This window comes from Olea europaea, unplaced genomic scaffold (assembly GCF_002742605.1).
Source record: "Olea europaea var. sylvestris unplaced genomic scaffold, O_europaea_v1 scaffold2797, whole genome shotgun sequence".
NCBI lineage: Eukaryota > Viridiplantae > Streptophyta > Magnoliopsida > Lamiales > Oleaceae > Olea > Olea europaea.
In genome coordinates this window covers 29,902-46,934 of record NW_019246451.1, presented here as the reverse complement: position 1 = coordinate 46,934, position 17,033 = coordinate 29,902, and the positions used below count along the sequence as shown (strand labels likewise).

Sequence of the window (17,033 nt, the reverse complement as noted above, 5' to 3'; positions counted from 1 at the left end):
GGATGAAACTCCCCACACATGGGGGCATGATTATTTTATTAGGTTCGGCCCCACCCCATACGTGGGGAGCGTCATTAGGGGCGTCAACCTGGATGTACACACAACATTATTCATGTTTAAATATGCAAATTATACCAAACCCAAACATAATTAGCACTTTGGTTTAGTTTCAAACTGCAGCTTGGATATTCTCAAATGCTCTTATAACTCTAAAATTTCTTTAATTTACATAATTTTTAAGCTTACATTGAAACACCTTGATAGCTGATGATGTTACCATTAAATGAGAAAGTTCAAAGGCAAAAGATTTATGAGCGGGACAATCACGGTTTCTGACTATTCTTTAGGCTTTGTGATAATGGAATGTCCGGTTGTTTAGGTTTGCAATTAAAAGTTCAGAAATCAAAATGATTGGTTTGGTTATTCAATATGATTGGTTTGGTTATTCAAATTGATGCGTGCATGCTACAATGAAATGTGTAACTCGTCATTTATTCTGCTTATAATTTAACTGTTTGTGGACTTACACTTCCATATGCTAGAACGGTTTAGTTTTAATGTTTTTAAATTTCAAAATCTAAACCAAACATTTTAGAACAATTTGGCTCAGGTCACAATCGTAATAGTAAATCTAAACCAATGACCATAGAGGCTGATTTGGTGCGGACTGAGGATTTATGCTTACACTCTAACGAAAAGTATATTTTAAACAATAGAAATGCTATTTGTACACTGGGGTTGACACATCGGTTGGCCCAGCACGACCCTTTAAACAATAAGAAAAGAAAACATATTTTAAATATAATCCTTGTTTGACGGAGATTAAAATTAAAATTAATTTTAATTTAAAGCAAAGTCAATAGCTATTTTTAATCACATATTTCTTAAGATTCACAACTTTTTTATTATACATTTCATCACTTTTACCAAAATCTACTAGACATCTTATTCTAATTCTCATCAATAGGGGCATAATAATAATTCTATTTTAAAATATAGTGAAAGAGTAAAATAATAATAAAAAATGTATATTTACCTTTAGTTGACAGATGGAATCTATTACAAAAATGTTTGTTAGCACAAAACGGCCCTACATTTGATTTTTAATATTGCTAATGTTCCAATGTTTCAAATTTTTACATTTTCACCTTTATTTTCAATGTTTCATTGTGAAAAACATCATTTTTCTCAATTTTTATCCATTTTCTAAATAAAAATCTGAAAAATGACAAATATACCTCCTTATTTAAATAAAACAAAAAGAAAAGAAAAGAGAAAAATAAAAAATAGGCCTAAATTTTTCAAAAAATTACGAATGAGTACCAAACAAATAATTAAAAATCAAAACTAAAAAACAAAAAATAACTTCATCTTCTATACAATGTCATCGGTGTGTTCTCTGTCTCTTCCATGAACTCCATATGTAATGACATTTTCGCTTTAAGACAGAAACAGAGAATTGCATGTTCATAATTACTGGTGATGTTAATGTTGACACACAAAAAACATCAGAAATTTTGGGGCATATTAAGATGAAATTGATGGAAGCCCGTTGTTGCAGCAGGTGCAACGTAATATAACGAAATCGGAATGGATGGTTCGCAACAGTGGTTCAAAATGGATGGTCCGCAACAGTGGGAACCACTGCCAAAATTAACGATAAAAGGAAGTGCGTTCCACGGGACCAACTGCATTTTGTTTGATTTTGGCCGTATAAATTTATTACTAGTTCAATTGGTTTATGAGAAGGTGTTTGGGGGGTTGATGACAGCTATTTGTAATGTGAGTTCCAGCACTTTAGGTGACGGTTGGTGAGATGAAGACCAACGATTCCACGAAGTCTCCAAAATAATGAGTTGAAGATGAATTTTTTTTTTTTTTTNAACATTTTCAAAAAGACAGAAGAAAAACAGGTGTTTATGGGCCATTTTGATTCAAAAAGTCAAAAAAGTGCAGATAATTTTAGTGCATGTTTCAAGGAGAAAGATACGTTAAAACTTAAAAGTTGAATGAGCTGGCTGATTTGTTCCCTCCATTTTTCTTCGAATGGATGCCAAATTACACATTTCTCCTTTTTCGAATATTAATATATTATCCTCATCCTTTGTTGTTTGTGCTCCTTTCGACTTTTCAAAAGTCATGTTAAACGAATACTAAACTCTTATTTGACAATTATTATTTGAAAATAATATTTTGAAAAGTAATTTTTAGAAGAATGTGTGATTAAAAAATAGAATTATTTTGAATTTAAACGCATATATTTTATCATGTAAATCTATTATTGAAATGAATATATAGAAAAAAGAACTTTCAAATAATAGTCAAACAGAGGCTAATTGCCCTCATTGAAATTAAAATTTATTTATTATCTTTTCTCAACTACACACTTTTCAATAAAATAATATATTCATTTTTTAGTTTCTAACTATATCTTCTTGAAAAAATTATAATTCAAAAATACATTTTTCCCAGATTCTCGTTTTAATTACTATTTATTTTACTTTAATAGCAACCAAAAATAGTAATTCCTGGGGATAATGAAGGGCATTCTTGGAATGACAGGATTATGCCCCGACATAACCAGTTTTGTTTACAGTAATCAGCGTTCAGCAAACCCATCATTGCCCTCTGCTTTCCTCCACATACAAGTGTGTTTTTGTGTGTGAAAACGGCTGCTATAGTTTTTGAAAAACTCTCTTCTCTGTGGGGAACTTGAAGTTGAAACCATTTGTTTTAGTAATTTTCTTCCATAATTCCAGAAAGTAGAACAAGCATTTTACTACGCAAACAATGTTATCTTTGAGGTCACTGTTATTTTCTATTCTACTTGTTTCTTCCACTCCTTTTTCATTTTCAATTGCACAATCACATTCTCTCACTCTTCAATCACTTCATACTTCAGGTACATACACATTTTTACTTTTTTAATGATTTTTGCTTAATTTTCCTTTCTTATGATTTTATTACCAGTTTTTTGCTCATTTTCTTGGAAAATCTTGCAGGGACCAATGGGGTTGTTTTTTCTTGGGGGAAAAATGAAAGGTTTCTTGATGAGGATTCCACTGAGTTAGAATTGAACTCAACTCTAGTGTTGGCGGCAGAAAGGACCTATAGAAAAGACCCTCTTAATGATTTCAAGAAGTACACAGGAGGCTGGAACCTCGCTGACCACCATTACTGGGCTGTAAGTGTTCAAAGTTTTCAACTTCTCTGTTGACAGTCTTAAATTTGTGTGTGACTGTTTGTTTGTGTGATAGAGCATGTTTGGCTCATCCGAGAAAAGGTAAGATCACTTTTAAATAACTTAGTAGCTCCAAAATGTTCGGATAACTTATATTTTTCTTAATTTTAAGCAAAAAAAAGTGACTTTTTTCAGAAGTAATCTTTGCTTATTTCAAGTTACGCTAAAAAAAATAAAAAAACAATTATTTTAAAACTCTCGTTTTTTACTTTATGTGAGAATGATCGAGCCCATGAGGACCAAAAAGGGTCATTTTCAAGCTCAGGAAATAAATTCACCAGATGAATTGTAGGACTAATGATGTTGGCGAGCTACAAAGATAGTATACACGGAAGCGTTTGTGGAAAACTGTCAAACCCCTTTGTGTGTGCAAGGGGATCCTAATATATAGACGAATTTGAGGCGGTCAAACAAGAACGAGTCGCTCGTCGGGAAGGTTATGTGGCGATTGCCTTAGGAATTTGGAGGTTGGCTTATTACAATGAATATGATTTTATCCGGAATTTTTTTTGACTAAGGAAATGCATAGATAGGGTGTTCTCGGGTCTCCCCTTAGCTGAGTATGGATTGACCATGTGGAGCCATGCTCTCAAAATCTTCCACTGGCAATGCTTTAAAAAGCACGATCATGGTCAAGTAGTGCTCAACCCCATCACTAAATGCAGTGGCTACAACTCATGTAAACATGATTTTTAAGGTACGACCACGGCTGAGGTCAAAGCCTATGAAATTCGGACTTATCTTCATCCTCCCGTGCTTTGTGGTATTTCGATGGTTTAGTTTGCGGATTTCTTTTGACTATAAGGTAGAAATATATGGCTAGTCCCCTACTCATTATTGATGTATCTCGACAGTGAGAAGCTATGAAGTCAATTGAAAGTTTGCTAGATAGTATTCAATGTCTTACAGAGAACACTTCAGTTAGTTAAGTTTGTATTAACTCGACGATCAACACACAACTCAACTAGATACCTTACCCTAAAGGCATGGCAAGCAGAAAGAATTAGCCAGCCATGCTTGACTAGGTCGTGTACGAACGACCAGTGGCGAGGTAGATTGACAAGTGTATGATCATCGATTGTCTAGAGGTTGCCTTACGGGCAACAACAAAAATGGTTGTTGATTTCTTGATTGTGACTCTGCGTATGGCCATTAAGGAAGGAGATCAAGCATTGCTCGACCACCATATTGTCCTACCATGTTTAACCATAGCCATATCTCTGGCATGGCTCAATCTCAACTTGATCGAGCATTGTGGGTGAGCTGAAAAGGATTTATGTCTACTGATCTATGCTTGATTCCCTCAATCAAAACAAATCACTGTTGGGAATCTACTTATACATGCACAGCGGAATTTAAAATAATTTTCAATTCCCACCAAGAATCGCCTTTGTGTTTAGATAGAAATTGTGATAAGATTGTACATTTTTCAGATCTGCAAATTTCTTTGCTATTCTTTTCGTTCCAGCAATCTTGATTCGCCATCCACAGCTGTGCAATTGTTTAGCCTCCAACGGTAATCTACACAGAGAACAAGTTGCAGCTGTCAGGGTTTTCTTACTTGTGCCAGCAAGAATAATGAAAACTATCTGAATTGAAAACCCTAACCTTTTATTTATATAAGCCCAAACGGGATCGGTCCGGTCCAATATTTAATTAATCTAATTAATTAAACCCTATCCGTGAATTAATTAATTCAATTAATTAATTCGGGAATATAAATAACAAATCCAATTAATTAATTTATTCAACGATTGTTAAATTAACCAATTGACAATTTGCAATCTTCCAATTCTCTTTTGTGTGCGACCCATTAGGTTCTCGAGTACGATGCTTAACGACGTGAAATATTATTTTGATATAATCAAAATTGATAAATTAAAACACCCTTTTAATTTATCGTCAATTCATACTCGCCGTCCCTGATTGACATCTAGCAATGTGTCAGTGCAATACATGTGACGAAAAATGTCACGTGGTATGACAAAATCAAACTCGTTCGTTTACCGTGAAACTATAATCCCTTCGTCAATATGATCCGATAAATTACGAGATATGGAAGTGTGTCAATTTCGATTATCGATCATATCTTTCACTCTACTATTAAGTCAATATAAGTCGAAAGTTCATTTTCGAGTTATGAGTACACCTTGGCCAAGGATTTCGTTATCGACTTAATTGAATGAAATGCAGATCATAATCTTCTACTATCTAAGAGTGACGAATCATTTATTGGTCAATCACAACCTTCATACGATTCTTGACGTACCCGAACGATGGTATTAGCGGCCCTTTGCAGAGCAACATCCAACACCGCCAAAGTATGATTGTCCTTATATAAGGTACCATGACGACCTCAAGTCTAAGGACCAATTCCACTACCGAACGTTAGAGATTAACTACTGGCACTCAGATAGTTATCCACGTGGAATCTCTCGACGGATCTCCAATGTTTTGTTCTATAACAAAACATCCACGTGTTCATTTAAGTGTCACTACACTTTAACTTGTGAGATTAGCTACTTACTTCACAAGTAACAAATGCCACACGTGATAGTCTATCCATAATAACGATATCCGTATCTCGATATTACTTACGACCACGGATGATTTAAAATTCAATCAAATGTAATTTGTATATGACAATCACAACTCCTTGTGATTAACAAATTACAAAGATTTGAATTTACGAACTCTATTATTTATTTAATTGTCTATTAATTAAATAATAGATCTGCCATTTAATTACATTAATTATATATAAAGTATTTATGTCCAAAATTGATTGGACTTAGGGCATAATACTTACAATCACAGCAAAAGTCAAACTCCTTGTAAGCTTTTCACATGAAGTGTCACTTTTTCATTGAATCACTCACTGCCATATATTGAAGGTATTGCCATGTGGCCCTCCCGATGAGTGACAATGTCTATTTTTAACATACCTCTTATTCATTTATGAATAAGGGTCTGTTGTACATAACAATGTATATTTAACAAATAAAAAGGAACGATGAAGTGAAACATCCAAGTGATTTTAACTTTCTCATGGTACTAAGATCAAAATATTATATTATTTGGATGCCAAATTAAAGCATGATAAAACAAATGTCAGCTTTTATTTCATTAAAGGTCCAATTATTATTATATTTTTCGCCATTTATGAATTAGGGTCATAGAGCCACAGGGTGTAATAGTTCGTGCTTTATTCCATATCACAACATTGCATTCCTCTTAGATAGGGTTCTTAATAAACATGTCCTTTCTTAGCATTAATTAGGTGAAAATATTATCAAAGATCATATTAAAATCACTTTCATTTACAAACATATATACTATTGATATATGAATCCATTAAGAAACAATTCTTTTTCTTACAGTAAAACATGGAAGCCAATCGAACAGATCGGATTTCTATATAATCAATTCGATAATTTACTGATGAGATTCTAAATCATATATAAAGAACCTGTAACTATTACATGCATGATGCACATCCTTATCTAGAATTCAGAATCTTTATGTTGAAAGCAGTGGCGAATCTAGGAGTTTGAGTCAGCACGGGCGACCGTTGATCATCTACCGTTGGTCGTAATAAAATATTAAAAGTCCTTTCGGTATCCATTTTTTTTGCAAAAAAATTTATTTTGGAATAGTGATTTGATGGAGAACGTCTGAAAGTGTGACTAAAAATGAAGAAATTTTTTGAATTTACGTGTAATATTATTTTATTGAAGAATGTATGGATGAAAAGAATAAAGAAAAATGTAGTTTTAAAAAAAGGGTGAATCGAATAAGGCTTAAAGTATAAATATATCAATTATTTTGTTCAAAATGAATATATATAATTCTGCTATAAGAATAAATAGAACTCATCAAATAACATTGTTGTCAAGTTTTGTATAATTCAAAAGAAGTGTGTGAATTCGAATATTTAAAATTGTTTGCATTAAAACAATCAAAACCTAACAAATATCATTTTGTTAAATTTAGTAACACAATTCAAGAGGTACCATAATGGTTAAGTTCACCACAACCCTTGCTTGAGATCATGAGTTCGAATCCTTATTGTCCCTCTCTTATTGAATTTTGGTAAAAATTATAGAATAAAAATAATACATGACAAGTCCATTAACAAAGATTCGAACCTAAGACTTGAAGTATATTAAAGTTGGCTCTCACCAAGTAAGCTACGAGGATGTTTGAAAATAAAATCAATTACCAACAATATAAGGTAAAAATTTAATCTATCACTATAAAAAAAAAATAAAAAAAAAAAAATTTCCCGACGGATCCAGCTAGGGCGGCCACCCTCTAGATCCGCCACTGTTAAATGAAAGAGAAGATGGGAGCATTACTTTTAGCATTTGAAGCCTATGATACTCTCAGCATAATTTCATTATAAAAACTGAAGCCTGACGATTACGTGTGTAATGTAGAATGTGTACACGTGAGTTTAATTCCTAAGGCATCTTTCCTTTATCTTACTACATATGTAAGTTTTTGTACAATTGGCACAGACATGTTCCTAGAGATAGAGAACCAGGCTTTATCTATCCTGCTGGTACTATAATATTTGTTGATGTGTTGATATTCAGGTTTGTGAAGATATGTTAATCACTATCCATGTTTTTAAGCAATCGGAAAATTCCCGAGTCTTGAGGAATTAACTAATTCTTAATCTAGTGATCTCTAGTTTTTAGCCAATAAACTGCACGCCCATCCCTTTTAAGAGATGCCCATTAATCTCATACAACATCTATTTCATTGTAATTCATGTTTTCATGCAGTCTGTGGGATTTACTGCTGTCCCATTGTTTGGTTTTGCGGCTGCCTGGTTTGTAGTATTTGGGCTCTGCTTACTTCTGATCTGTCTCTGCCACTGTTGCTCTCGAAGGGAGCCATATGGCTATTCTCGAACTGCTTATGCACTCTCCCTCATTTTCCTCGTCCTCTTTACTTTGGCCACTATGTACTTCTCTCTCCATCTACTCTTTACTATGGCCACTTTGTAACTCTCTCTCTCCCCCCTTAGAAGCATGTTTAGCTAAGCTTGAAATAAGAAGTTTCTGTATCAAAACATGTTTATATATGTTCTTTTTTAACTTATGTTCAACTTTGACAACTTACAAGTCAACTTTTTAAGCTTAGCAAAACTGCTCTTCCTAATCTGTCTGTGACACACACTAAACGCACAGCTGTATTGCACACAATTGATTCATTCTCTTTTGTTCTTCATTGTCAAGCTAATTTGTTTCTTTATATTTTCAGCATTGGATGCGTGGTTTTGTATTCTGGCCAGGGAAAGTTTCATAGCAGTATCGTAAATACTTTGGGATATGTTGTAGACCAAGCAGATGCAACAGCTGAGAATCTTCAAAATGTTTCAGATTATCTTTCTGCTGCCAAGCAGATTGCAGTGGATCAAGTTCTTCTTCCATCTAATGTGCAATCCGATATTGATCAGATTCAAGCCAAGATAAGCTCTTCTGCTAGTACACTTGCCAATGAAACACAAGACAATTCGGAGGACATCAAGAATGTAATTGAATCTGTGTAAGTGATGCCATTCAGAATGTTTGTTTCAGCTTAATGGCTTTCGAACTGATTTTAGTTTGTATATTGTATGTTAACGCAGAAGGGTGGCACTTATCGTGGTCTCCGCTGTTATGCTTCTCTTAACAGTTCTTGGATTTGGTAGGCCTATTCTGACTTCTTAAGTTTACCGCCAAAAAATATAATACTGGAACTTGTTTTGATCACATTTTTGTCTGTCAACATGCTTACTTTGAACTTTCTCTTCAGCGTTTTCAATTTTCGGCTTGCAGTTTCTTGTGTACATGTGAGTGGTACATCTATTTACCTTGAATTTCTTTGCTCTCTGGAGTGTTTTTATTTTCAAGTAGGTTTACTACGTTTCTAAAAGAGTGCTTCAATTTTTTGTTGCAGCTTGGTGATTGTTGGATGGATTCTTGTGACAGGAACTTTCATAATATGTGGCATTTTCCTTCTTCTCCACAAGTATGTTCAATTATAGATTCCTTATCTATCTATTCACCTCTATGTCCTCTTGCTAGCTAGGTTACTTATACAATTGCTTAAACTGTTCATTTTCCCATTAAAGTGGCGAGTAATGTTTTTTGTAGTCAGACGATACTGGCAAAAGAAAATAGTGGATTACAACAAACTTGATTTCGTTTTTTGAGTAGGTAGGTTTTGAAATAGTATTTAACAATGTTTTGAAAATCGACCCGTCATGGACCGTGGAAAAGAAAGGGTAAGATAAAAGGGTCAAACAGGGTAGAGATCAAACTGGTGATTAAAAAAATAAAACCATATTTTGAGGTGAACCATCCACTTCTCGACTTATCTTAAATGGTTCACCTCTCATTTTTTCAGTTCTTTCCATTTTACCAGATTCGTTCCTGCTCTTTCTGCTCGAACCATCCTGTCGTGTTTTTAGTTAAACCTTTATAGCGTCTAACTTGAAATCATTTTCTTCCTTGTCTCTTTTTGTATTGCATGCTTTTTGCTAAAACATAAAAGTTTAGGCCCTAAAAGGGGATAATATATCCCTAATAAAATACCTGAAAATGGAACCTAGATTCCCAATATTCAGCCTGATGAACCTAATTCCTTACCCCCAGAAAATAGCCTTTTTTATTATGGAATAATTCCCTACTTTCGAGAGCAATAATGATTGCACACACTGACTGGCTTGTGGTCGTTCACCTCAAAGTGAGAGCTACATTCGCTAATTGCTGTAAGTTCTCACTCTAATGGAGCAGTAGTAGTTTAAACCTCTGTCTATGGCCCTCTATTGACCTTACCGCAAAGGTCGACCTTCTGCTAGTCACGAATAACGGTACAGTATAATTAGACTCCACACTATCCAACACCTTTTACATAGTTGCAATAAACTTCCAGGCAGGACTTGGGTGGGTGTTCTATGCTGGAAGGCAGTAAACTTAAAATTTAAGATACTTCCCCCTACTGAAAATTTCGGTTGGGAAAGAGGAGAAAACTGGGCATTCAAGTTTTCTGGTGCATTCTTCATACTGAATGCTTACTTTACTGTTTCTTTGAAAGATCCGTTGGAGCTGTTAGCCTTTGTTTCTCTTCAGTTGGTCAGCAAATTCGTTTTTCTTATAATTGGCATTGTCCTCTTTATTTTTTAAATCAAATTCTAATTTCTTACGTTACAATCACTGGCCGGTTTTTCATTTTAGTGTGACAGCAGATACTTGTGTAGCAATGGAGCAGTGGGTACAAAATCCAACTGCTCATACAGCTTTAGATGAGATATTACCTTGTGTGGACAATGCCACTGCACAAGAAACCTTAGTAAAGAGCAAGGAAGTTACATCTCAACTAGTCGAAGTAATTAACCAGGTCATCACCAATGTCTCGAACATCAATTTCTCCCCCAACTTCAAGGCTGTGTATTACAACCAATCCGGTCCGCTCCTGCCTACCCTTTGCAGTCCATTTAATTTTGACACGACAGATAGATTGTGTTCACCAGGGCAAGTGGATTTGAATAATGCAACACAGGTATTCACTAAATCCTTTAGAATTTTGCATAGCTGAAAAATGGCACTAGTAATTTTGCTTGTATGCTTGCCACTGCTGCAGAATATGCACTAATAGATTTCACAAGAATAAATTACAAGGGCTTGAATTTTGTGTTGTGGGTATTATATTGCATTAATTTGTGTAAACTACATTCTACTTTTACATGTTTCTTGATTTTAGAGTTGTGCTCCTGTGAGAAGTATATATGCATGACTTAAGTGGAACGGAGTCAACTATTTGAAGACGAGGATTTGTTTTTACTAAGGTTTATTAGCTCTTGCTGGAAGAAAAAAACACGTATATATCCTGCTTGTCTGAATAAACAGAGAGAAAAATGGATAAAATGGCGTAAGATTTATGTGGTTCCGCAATAATTCAAAGTATATACACATAAATATGCTTACAAAATAATCTCCCAGGCAAAAGCTGAGGACAAAGGTTGAGGCTTGCAAAATATTAATTATCACCAAGATGAGTAATATTATTTTTCACCATGCAGATATGGAGTAACTATGTTTGTCAAGTTTCACCAGATGGGATCTGTATCACTACCGGCCGTCTGACGCCGGCACTTTACAGTCAGATGGGTGCCACAGTAAACGTGAGCTATGGCTTGTCTCATTTCGGTCCATTCCTGGTTGATTTACAAGATTGTTCTTTTGTCCGACAAACATTCACTGAAATAAACGGAACGCATTGTCCTGGCTTGCGACGGTACAGCAAATGGATTTATGTAGGGCTGGTTATGGTTGCTATTGCATCCATGCTTTCTCTACTTTTCTTCTTAATATATGGTAGGGAGAGACAACACCGCATTTACACTAAAGAGCATATGCCAAAAGCAGCCGAAGGACTTGAAGGTAATAAGCATATGCCAAAAGTAGACGAAGGACTTGAAGATGATAAGCATACTTGAGGGGAAGAAGAGTTTCTTTTCTAGCTTCGTATATTTTCTTTCTTTCATGAATTAGAGTTTGGTTCATTTTTCAAAGATCTTGTCTTTGTACTCAATTTTAAATGCTGAAGGCAGTCTGTAAAGCCTTTGAAATGTTCACCATCAATGTATGTCGGCTCGTCGTGTAGAAGTTTCACACTTCTTTGTTTTTCTCGCATATGCAGAAAAGTGACCCTTCGTCGGATCCTTTAGGGGCTGGGGAGATCTAAAACAAAAGTATAAATATTTATATATTGTTGAATTTAATGATAATCATGCTAAGAATTAGGAATCACATCATTATAAATTGATGATTCGAATTTATATTTGCGGAAACCATCGTTGATATAAATAATAGTAGTTAGATTTTTCTCTCCTTGCTCTTCACAAAGTATAAGTCGTCAATGAGGCAAGCTAATGAAAATAATAGGAGGAGAAGAGACCTAGTCTTCATAGGAAATTGTCAAGTCGTCCCATTACGAATTAAACTCTAATTAGGGTTTATATATATTTTCGGTTCACATACTTCAAATTATCACATCATATTAAAAATAGCTCGTAAGGTGTAAAATGTCCCATCGATTACTTGATAAATTTGGTCCAATCACAAATATCATTAAAAGTTATATATTTAACCCGTAAAATAAACAATCAAATGAGAAGCCTATATTAGAATAACATATGCCCCCGTAAAAAAATTATTGCATGATTCAACACATTTATGATAATCATTTGTGTGATCACTGGCCTCTGTTTGATCGTATTATTGTCTAAAAATGATGTTTTAAATAGTGAATTTTGCAAAATGTGCAGTTAAGAAGTGCAAATTTTTTTAGATTTATATGCAAAATATTTTACTGTGTGAATTATTATTAAAAATGAATATGTAAAATAAATCATTTAGTTTTTTAAAGAGAGTAGGTTATTGAGCCTCTGTTCAAAGATTGCACAAATTCACAGTCGAGTTGATGAATGTAAATATTCAGGCCAAGTTTGGCAACTTCTTATAATTTGGTTATTCTTCATACATATCATGGTACCTACGACTACTGGCAATTTATTTATCACTTATTTTTATCTATTTACATTATTATAAAAACAACATGCTTAAGATACGGGCAATGGATCTATTCATACATAACGTTTATATCTAAGGTTTCACTTTAATAGTCGAGAAAATCAGCACTCTTTATCTTCTACTTTCCTCTTAATAAATAATTTATTTACAAATAAAAGATTATAATACTAAACTTATATTTTTCACATTTTCTCTCCAAGTCAATAAAAAATTCTGGTTTGTTCCTTGTGAATAATCATAATTCTAGTTATGATGAATTTTTCTTTTTCTAATCTTGTTGTCTTATTTCTTTATATTTTTTTGCTTTGAGAGCCTATATTTGGTACTGTAGTTGACATTACAATATACAAAATTTTAATTTGTTTCCTTCATTCTTAACAAACATGTCATATATTTATTTTCCCAACAAAAAAAAAAAAGATTATTCCTTCTTCACCATTGAACTAGTAACTACCTTATCTATTGGTCAACAATCTTTCTACTTATTTATTTGCAGGACCATACTTGTGTTTCGCGAGGCTTGAGACGACCTTCAGAATTTAGGCTCCTAAATCGTAGTAAGCATACAATTTTTTTCATATATAAGAACATTACGGAACTAAATTTGTTAACTAAAAATCAATAATAAAACAACAAATAAAACAAATTATTCAATATATTTCTATTACAATCAAATAACAATACGAAAATGTTACTAAAAGATAATTTAAATACAACTCGTCTTACCGTTTTAGAGAAAAAATTTCAATTAATTTTGGATAGTTGAGATGTTCAACCATTTCTTTTTCAATAGATAACATGGTTAATTCATTCCATCTTTGTTGTGACATTCACATACTTGGTCGGAGATAAATCTTGGTCAACTTCAACTTGGAGAAACTTCTTTTTATTGAAACAACTATAATCGATACAGTTAGCAAAATCTTATAAGCAATTGGGAAATAATCATTCATTTTTTTCCAATTAATGTAGCACATCAATTGTTTTTTTGTTTCTCTAGGTAAATAGCAATTTAAGATTGTCAACTATGCACATAAATCATCACCAGTAATGTCTAAATGTCCATTACGTTTCAAATACTGCTCAACAATGCCAGAAATTAAAAATAGTGAATGAACCAAAGGGCAAAGGCAAATTCATAGGAATGATGATATAAATAAATACATAATAAATAATAAACCAATAGATAGTACTATATCCATGAATCGCTCTTAAGTCATAATTCATAAATCAAAGGCAGTCCGCTATCCACAACCGTAGAAATCAAAAGCAACTGTAAACTAAGCACTTGTCCTTCATAAATCATAAGTTTGAAATGGTGCACTAAATCCTTTGTCAATCACTTTATTAACTCAAACTCAATCTCAAAAATTATTTCACTGAAGGATTTTGAAACCCACATTTCAAATGATTTGTTGAAAACTTCAAGTTTTCTCCTCCAACATTGAGTACGAGGGAAGTGTTAGAGACGACACTATTCAACAATCTTTAACATATCCAAGGCTGAAATCTTCCAATTCAGCATAATCTCAGATCCCATTTTGATTATCATCCATATTTTGCACACGAATTAGTTTTTGTTCATTATGAATTGTATATATTACTGCTTCAAACAAATGAAGCATAGACCAGTACAACCAATTAGTTGTGCTTGGTAACAAGATTTTCAGTCAGGAAGTATTTTTACCTTTTCTTTTCATATCAGAAATCTCAAAATCAAGTTTGGTAGTTTATTCCACTGGGGCTGAAATGAAAATGTGAAAGCAAGTTGCAATCTCCATTGAAAATGCACCTAGCAATTCGGCATTGGTTTATTGTGATTGGGCAAATATAGATAGTGCGGTCAAGATTGAAGAAGGATTCACATTGGTAAATTTTCATAGAAGAAAACACCAATTTGAAAAAGATCCTTTTGTTTTAGCATCACAAGCAAAAGAAGTTTTTTATTCTAGAAAAAGTGATACATCTATGATTGGTATATTGTATTACAGGAACCTCCTAGAGGATTTTATGAGTTAGAAAGTTTTGATGAGGATGCTTATACTCCATTCAGACTAGATGTATTCAGACTTGATAGGACTGTTGAAGATGAAGGTTTGTGTAAAATCGACCAATACCAGTGATGCTACACCAACAGGGATTGGTGACAGGTTTTAAAATCAGATGACACGTGTCAAGCAGTGATTGAACAGTTTAAAAAACCACAAAAAATTGAACAATACATGTGCTTAACACTTCACACCTGGATTCAAACTCTGTTTTGAATCTCTGTTTGAGTATTAATTGTTATGTGCTACATGGTATCTGGCTCCCTAGTCTCGATTTTAGTTATTATTGCCTGCAGAATGATACGATTTCGTTAGAAATTTCTTGCCTTCGACCATCACCTCACTTATAAATAAGCTGTGATCGTATCCGAATTTACTTGGATGGCAAACCAGGGAGAAAGACCGTCACTCCTCAGAATTCGTCAAGCGAAGCTTGAATACCTAAATTATAAAAAAAAAAAAAATTAATTTCATAGATTAAGCCCAATACTCATTGAAGTTCTGATATTGGTTCACAAAACATACATTTGCTGAAATGGGCATTAATTATACTGTGATTATAATTTTCACCTTTTTATCTGACTATTTTGAGTCCTATATGTATTTTTTTGGTAATTGTTGTGTAAGTGCTATAACACATTTTTTTTTTTTATCTAATTGCTATTTATTGTGTTTAGCTTTATAGGTTCGTTCATGAATTGATTAATTCATTTTGTTATGAAAGAATCGATAAGAATCATACTTATGAGCAATGACTTTATGAAAAAAATATCGTAGCTCGATAAATACCACTGCTTGTGATCTAGTGCATCACGTATATGAATGTTGGAGAGTTAAATTTAATGAAGTAATTGACAATATTACCTTATATCATCCCATTAATGGGTTCATTGTGGTGGCTGGTGTGAAAACCATTGATGATTATTCTTCAACTATCCACCAAATTGCTTATTATTACACGAGTAATGCTTTTGTAATCTCATATTTATTCTCATTCACACTTTCACCTGTATCACATTTTTTTACGACGACGTGGGATAGACGTTAGAATGTAGCAACCACGTGAACTTCTAGCATTAAATAATGTGAGAAAATTAGAAGTATCTTAAATTGAGACAAAATTAAAATATAGTGACCTAATTGAAAATTGAGTCAAAGTACCGCTACTATAAATAAATTAAATCCCAATCCTCGCTCAAGATTTTTGTCCAAGATAGTCCTCGAAAAGATGGAAAGAAAGAAAGAAAGAAAGAAAGAATCCTCTTTTTTCTCTGACCACCTATCCACCAAAACTTGTGGCACACTCTAATATCAAAACCAGTCAAGAGTCAAGACACCTAGACCTGCAAGGCTCCACACATTAAAAACTCGACCTAGATCGATTCGATAATATGTTAGCAAGTCGTCTATATCCTTTATTGCGCTCATTTTCCCTATAAAAAAAAAAATATTTTATAATTTTCTTTTTGATATTATTTGTTACCCCCCTATCAATCCTCATCTATTCCCCACTACTTTACGAATTCTCTCATTCTTTTCCAACGTTTCATACTTTCCTCGTAATACTTTCATTAACATTTGTTTAAGTTCTCTTTATATGTTGTTTACACTATGATTTTATTATTTCAAAATCTTACGACAAAAGATCCTATTTTTCCAAGTGTTAATTATATTCTCACAAGATATTTGTGTTTTTCTACTCGTTTGCTAATCACATTGCAGAACTAATACGACACATGCCGAAGTGATGGAACATTCTCTCGTGTAACCACTCTAGGGTGATGATTAGTATGGTGAAGAGAAATATATGTGAATATAAAAATTGCTAAAGTATGTCAATTATGAATTTAGCAAATACCCATTGGTAATCCATGCTCTTGTTGATCTTTCAAAAATTGCATAAAAACAGTTTCTAGATTGGTCAGTCCTCAAGCTCGACTTCTATGCTCTAACTGACTAAAGATCGTAATTTTCCTTTGACGATACTATTTGAGAAGTATGAGTAAATGGAGCAATTTATAGTAGTGAGTGAGACAGTTCAATTTGTAGAAGATGAGGACTTCGAAGAATATATGCCAAAGTATCTCCATCCTCATTTTAGAGATACTTCTACAAAGTAGAAGCACACCTTGGGTCAACGCATAAATACATCAATCA

At 33.5% G+C, this 17,033-nt stretch overlaps 1 protein-coding gene across 1 annotated transcript; it reads left to right on the top strand.

The window, feature by feature from the left end:
- The first annotated feature begins 2,614 nt into the window (after positions 1-2,614).
- On the top strand, positions 2,615-11,939 carry LOC111383969. The gene is made up of 9 exons (XM_023008171.1): positions 2,615-2,902; positions 3,003-3,184; positions 8,032-8,213; positions 8,513-8,797; positions 8,880-8,938; positions 9,047-9,083; positions 9,191-9,262; positions 10,471-10,795; positions 11,316-11,939. The coding sequence occupies exons 1-9, from the start codon at positions 2,791-2,793 to the stop codon at positions 11,730-11,732; spliced, it is 1,671 nt and encodes a 556-aa protein (XP_022863939.1). The 5' UTR covers positions 2,615-2,790; the 3' UTR covers positions 11,733-11,939.
- Positions 11,940-17,033: the final 5,094 nt, after the last annotated feature.

What these genes read in the sequence shown, in the direction of transcription:
- LOC111383969 (XM_023008171.1), top strand. Translation starts at nt 2,791, where the DNA reads ATGTTATCTTTGAGGTCACTGTTATTTTCTATTCTACTTGTTTCTTCC. An exon ending in AAGAATGTAATTGAATCTGT is followed by an intron (nt 8,798 to 8,879) that starts GTAAGTGATGCC and finishes ATGTTAACGCAG; the next exon opens with AAGGGTGGCACTTATCGTGG. An exon ending in ATTTGAATAATGCAACACAG is followed by an intron (nt 10,796 to 11,315) that starts GTATTCACTAAA and finishes TTCACCATGCAG; the next exon opens with ATATGGAGTAACTATGTTTG.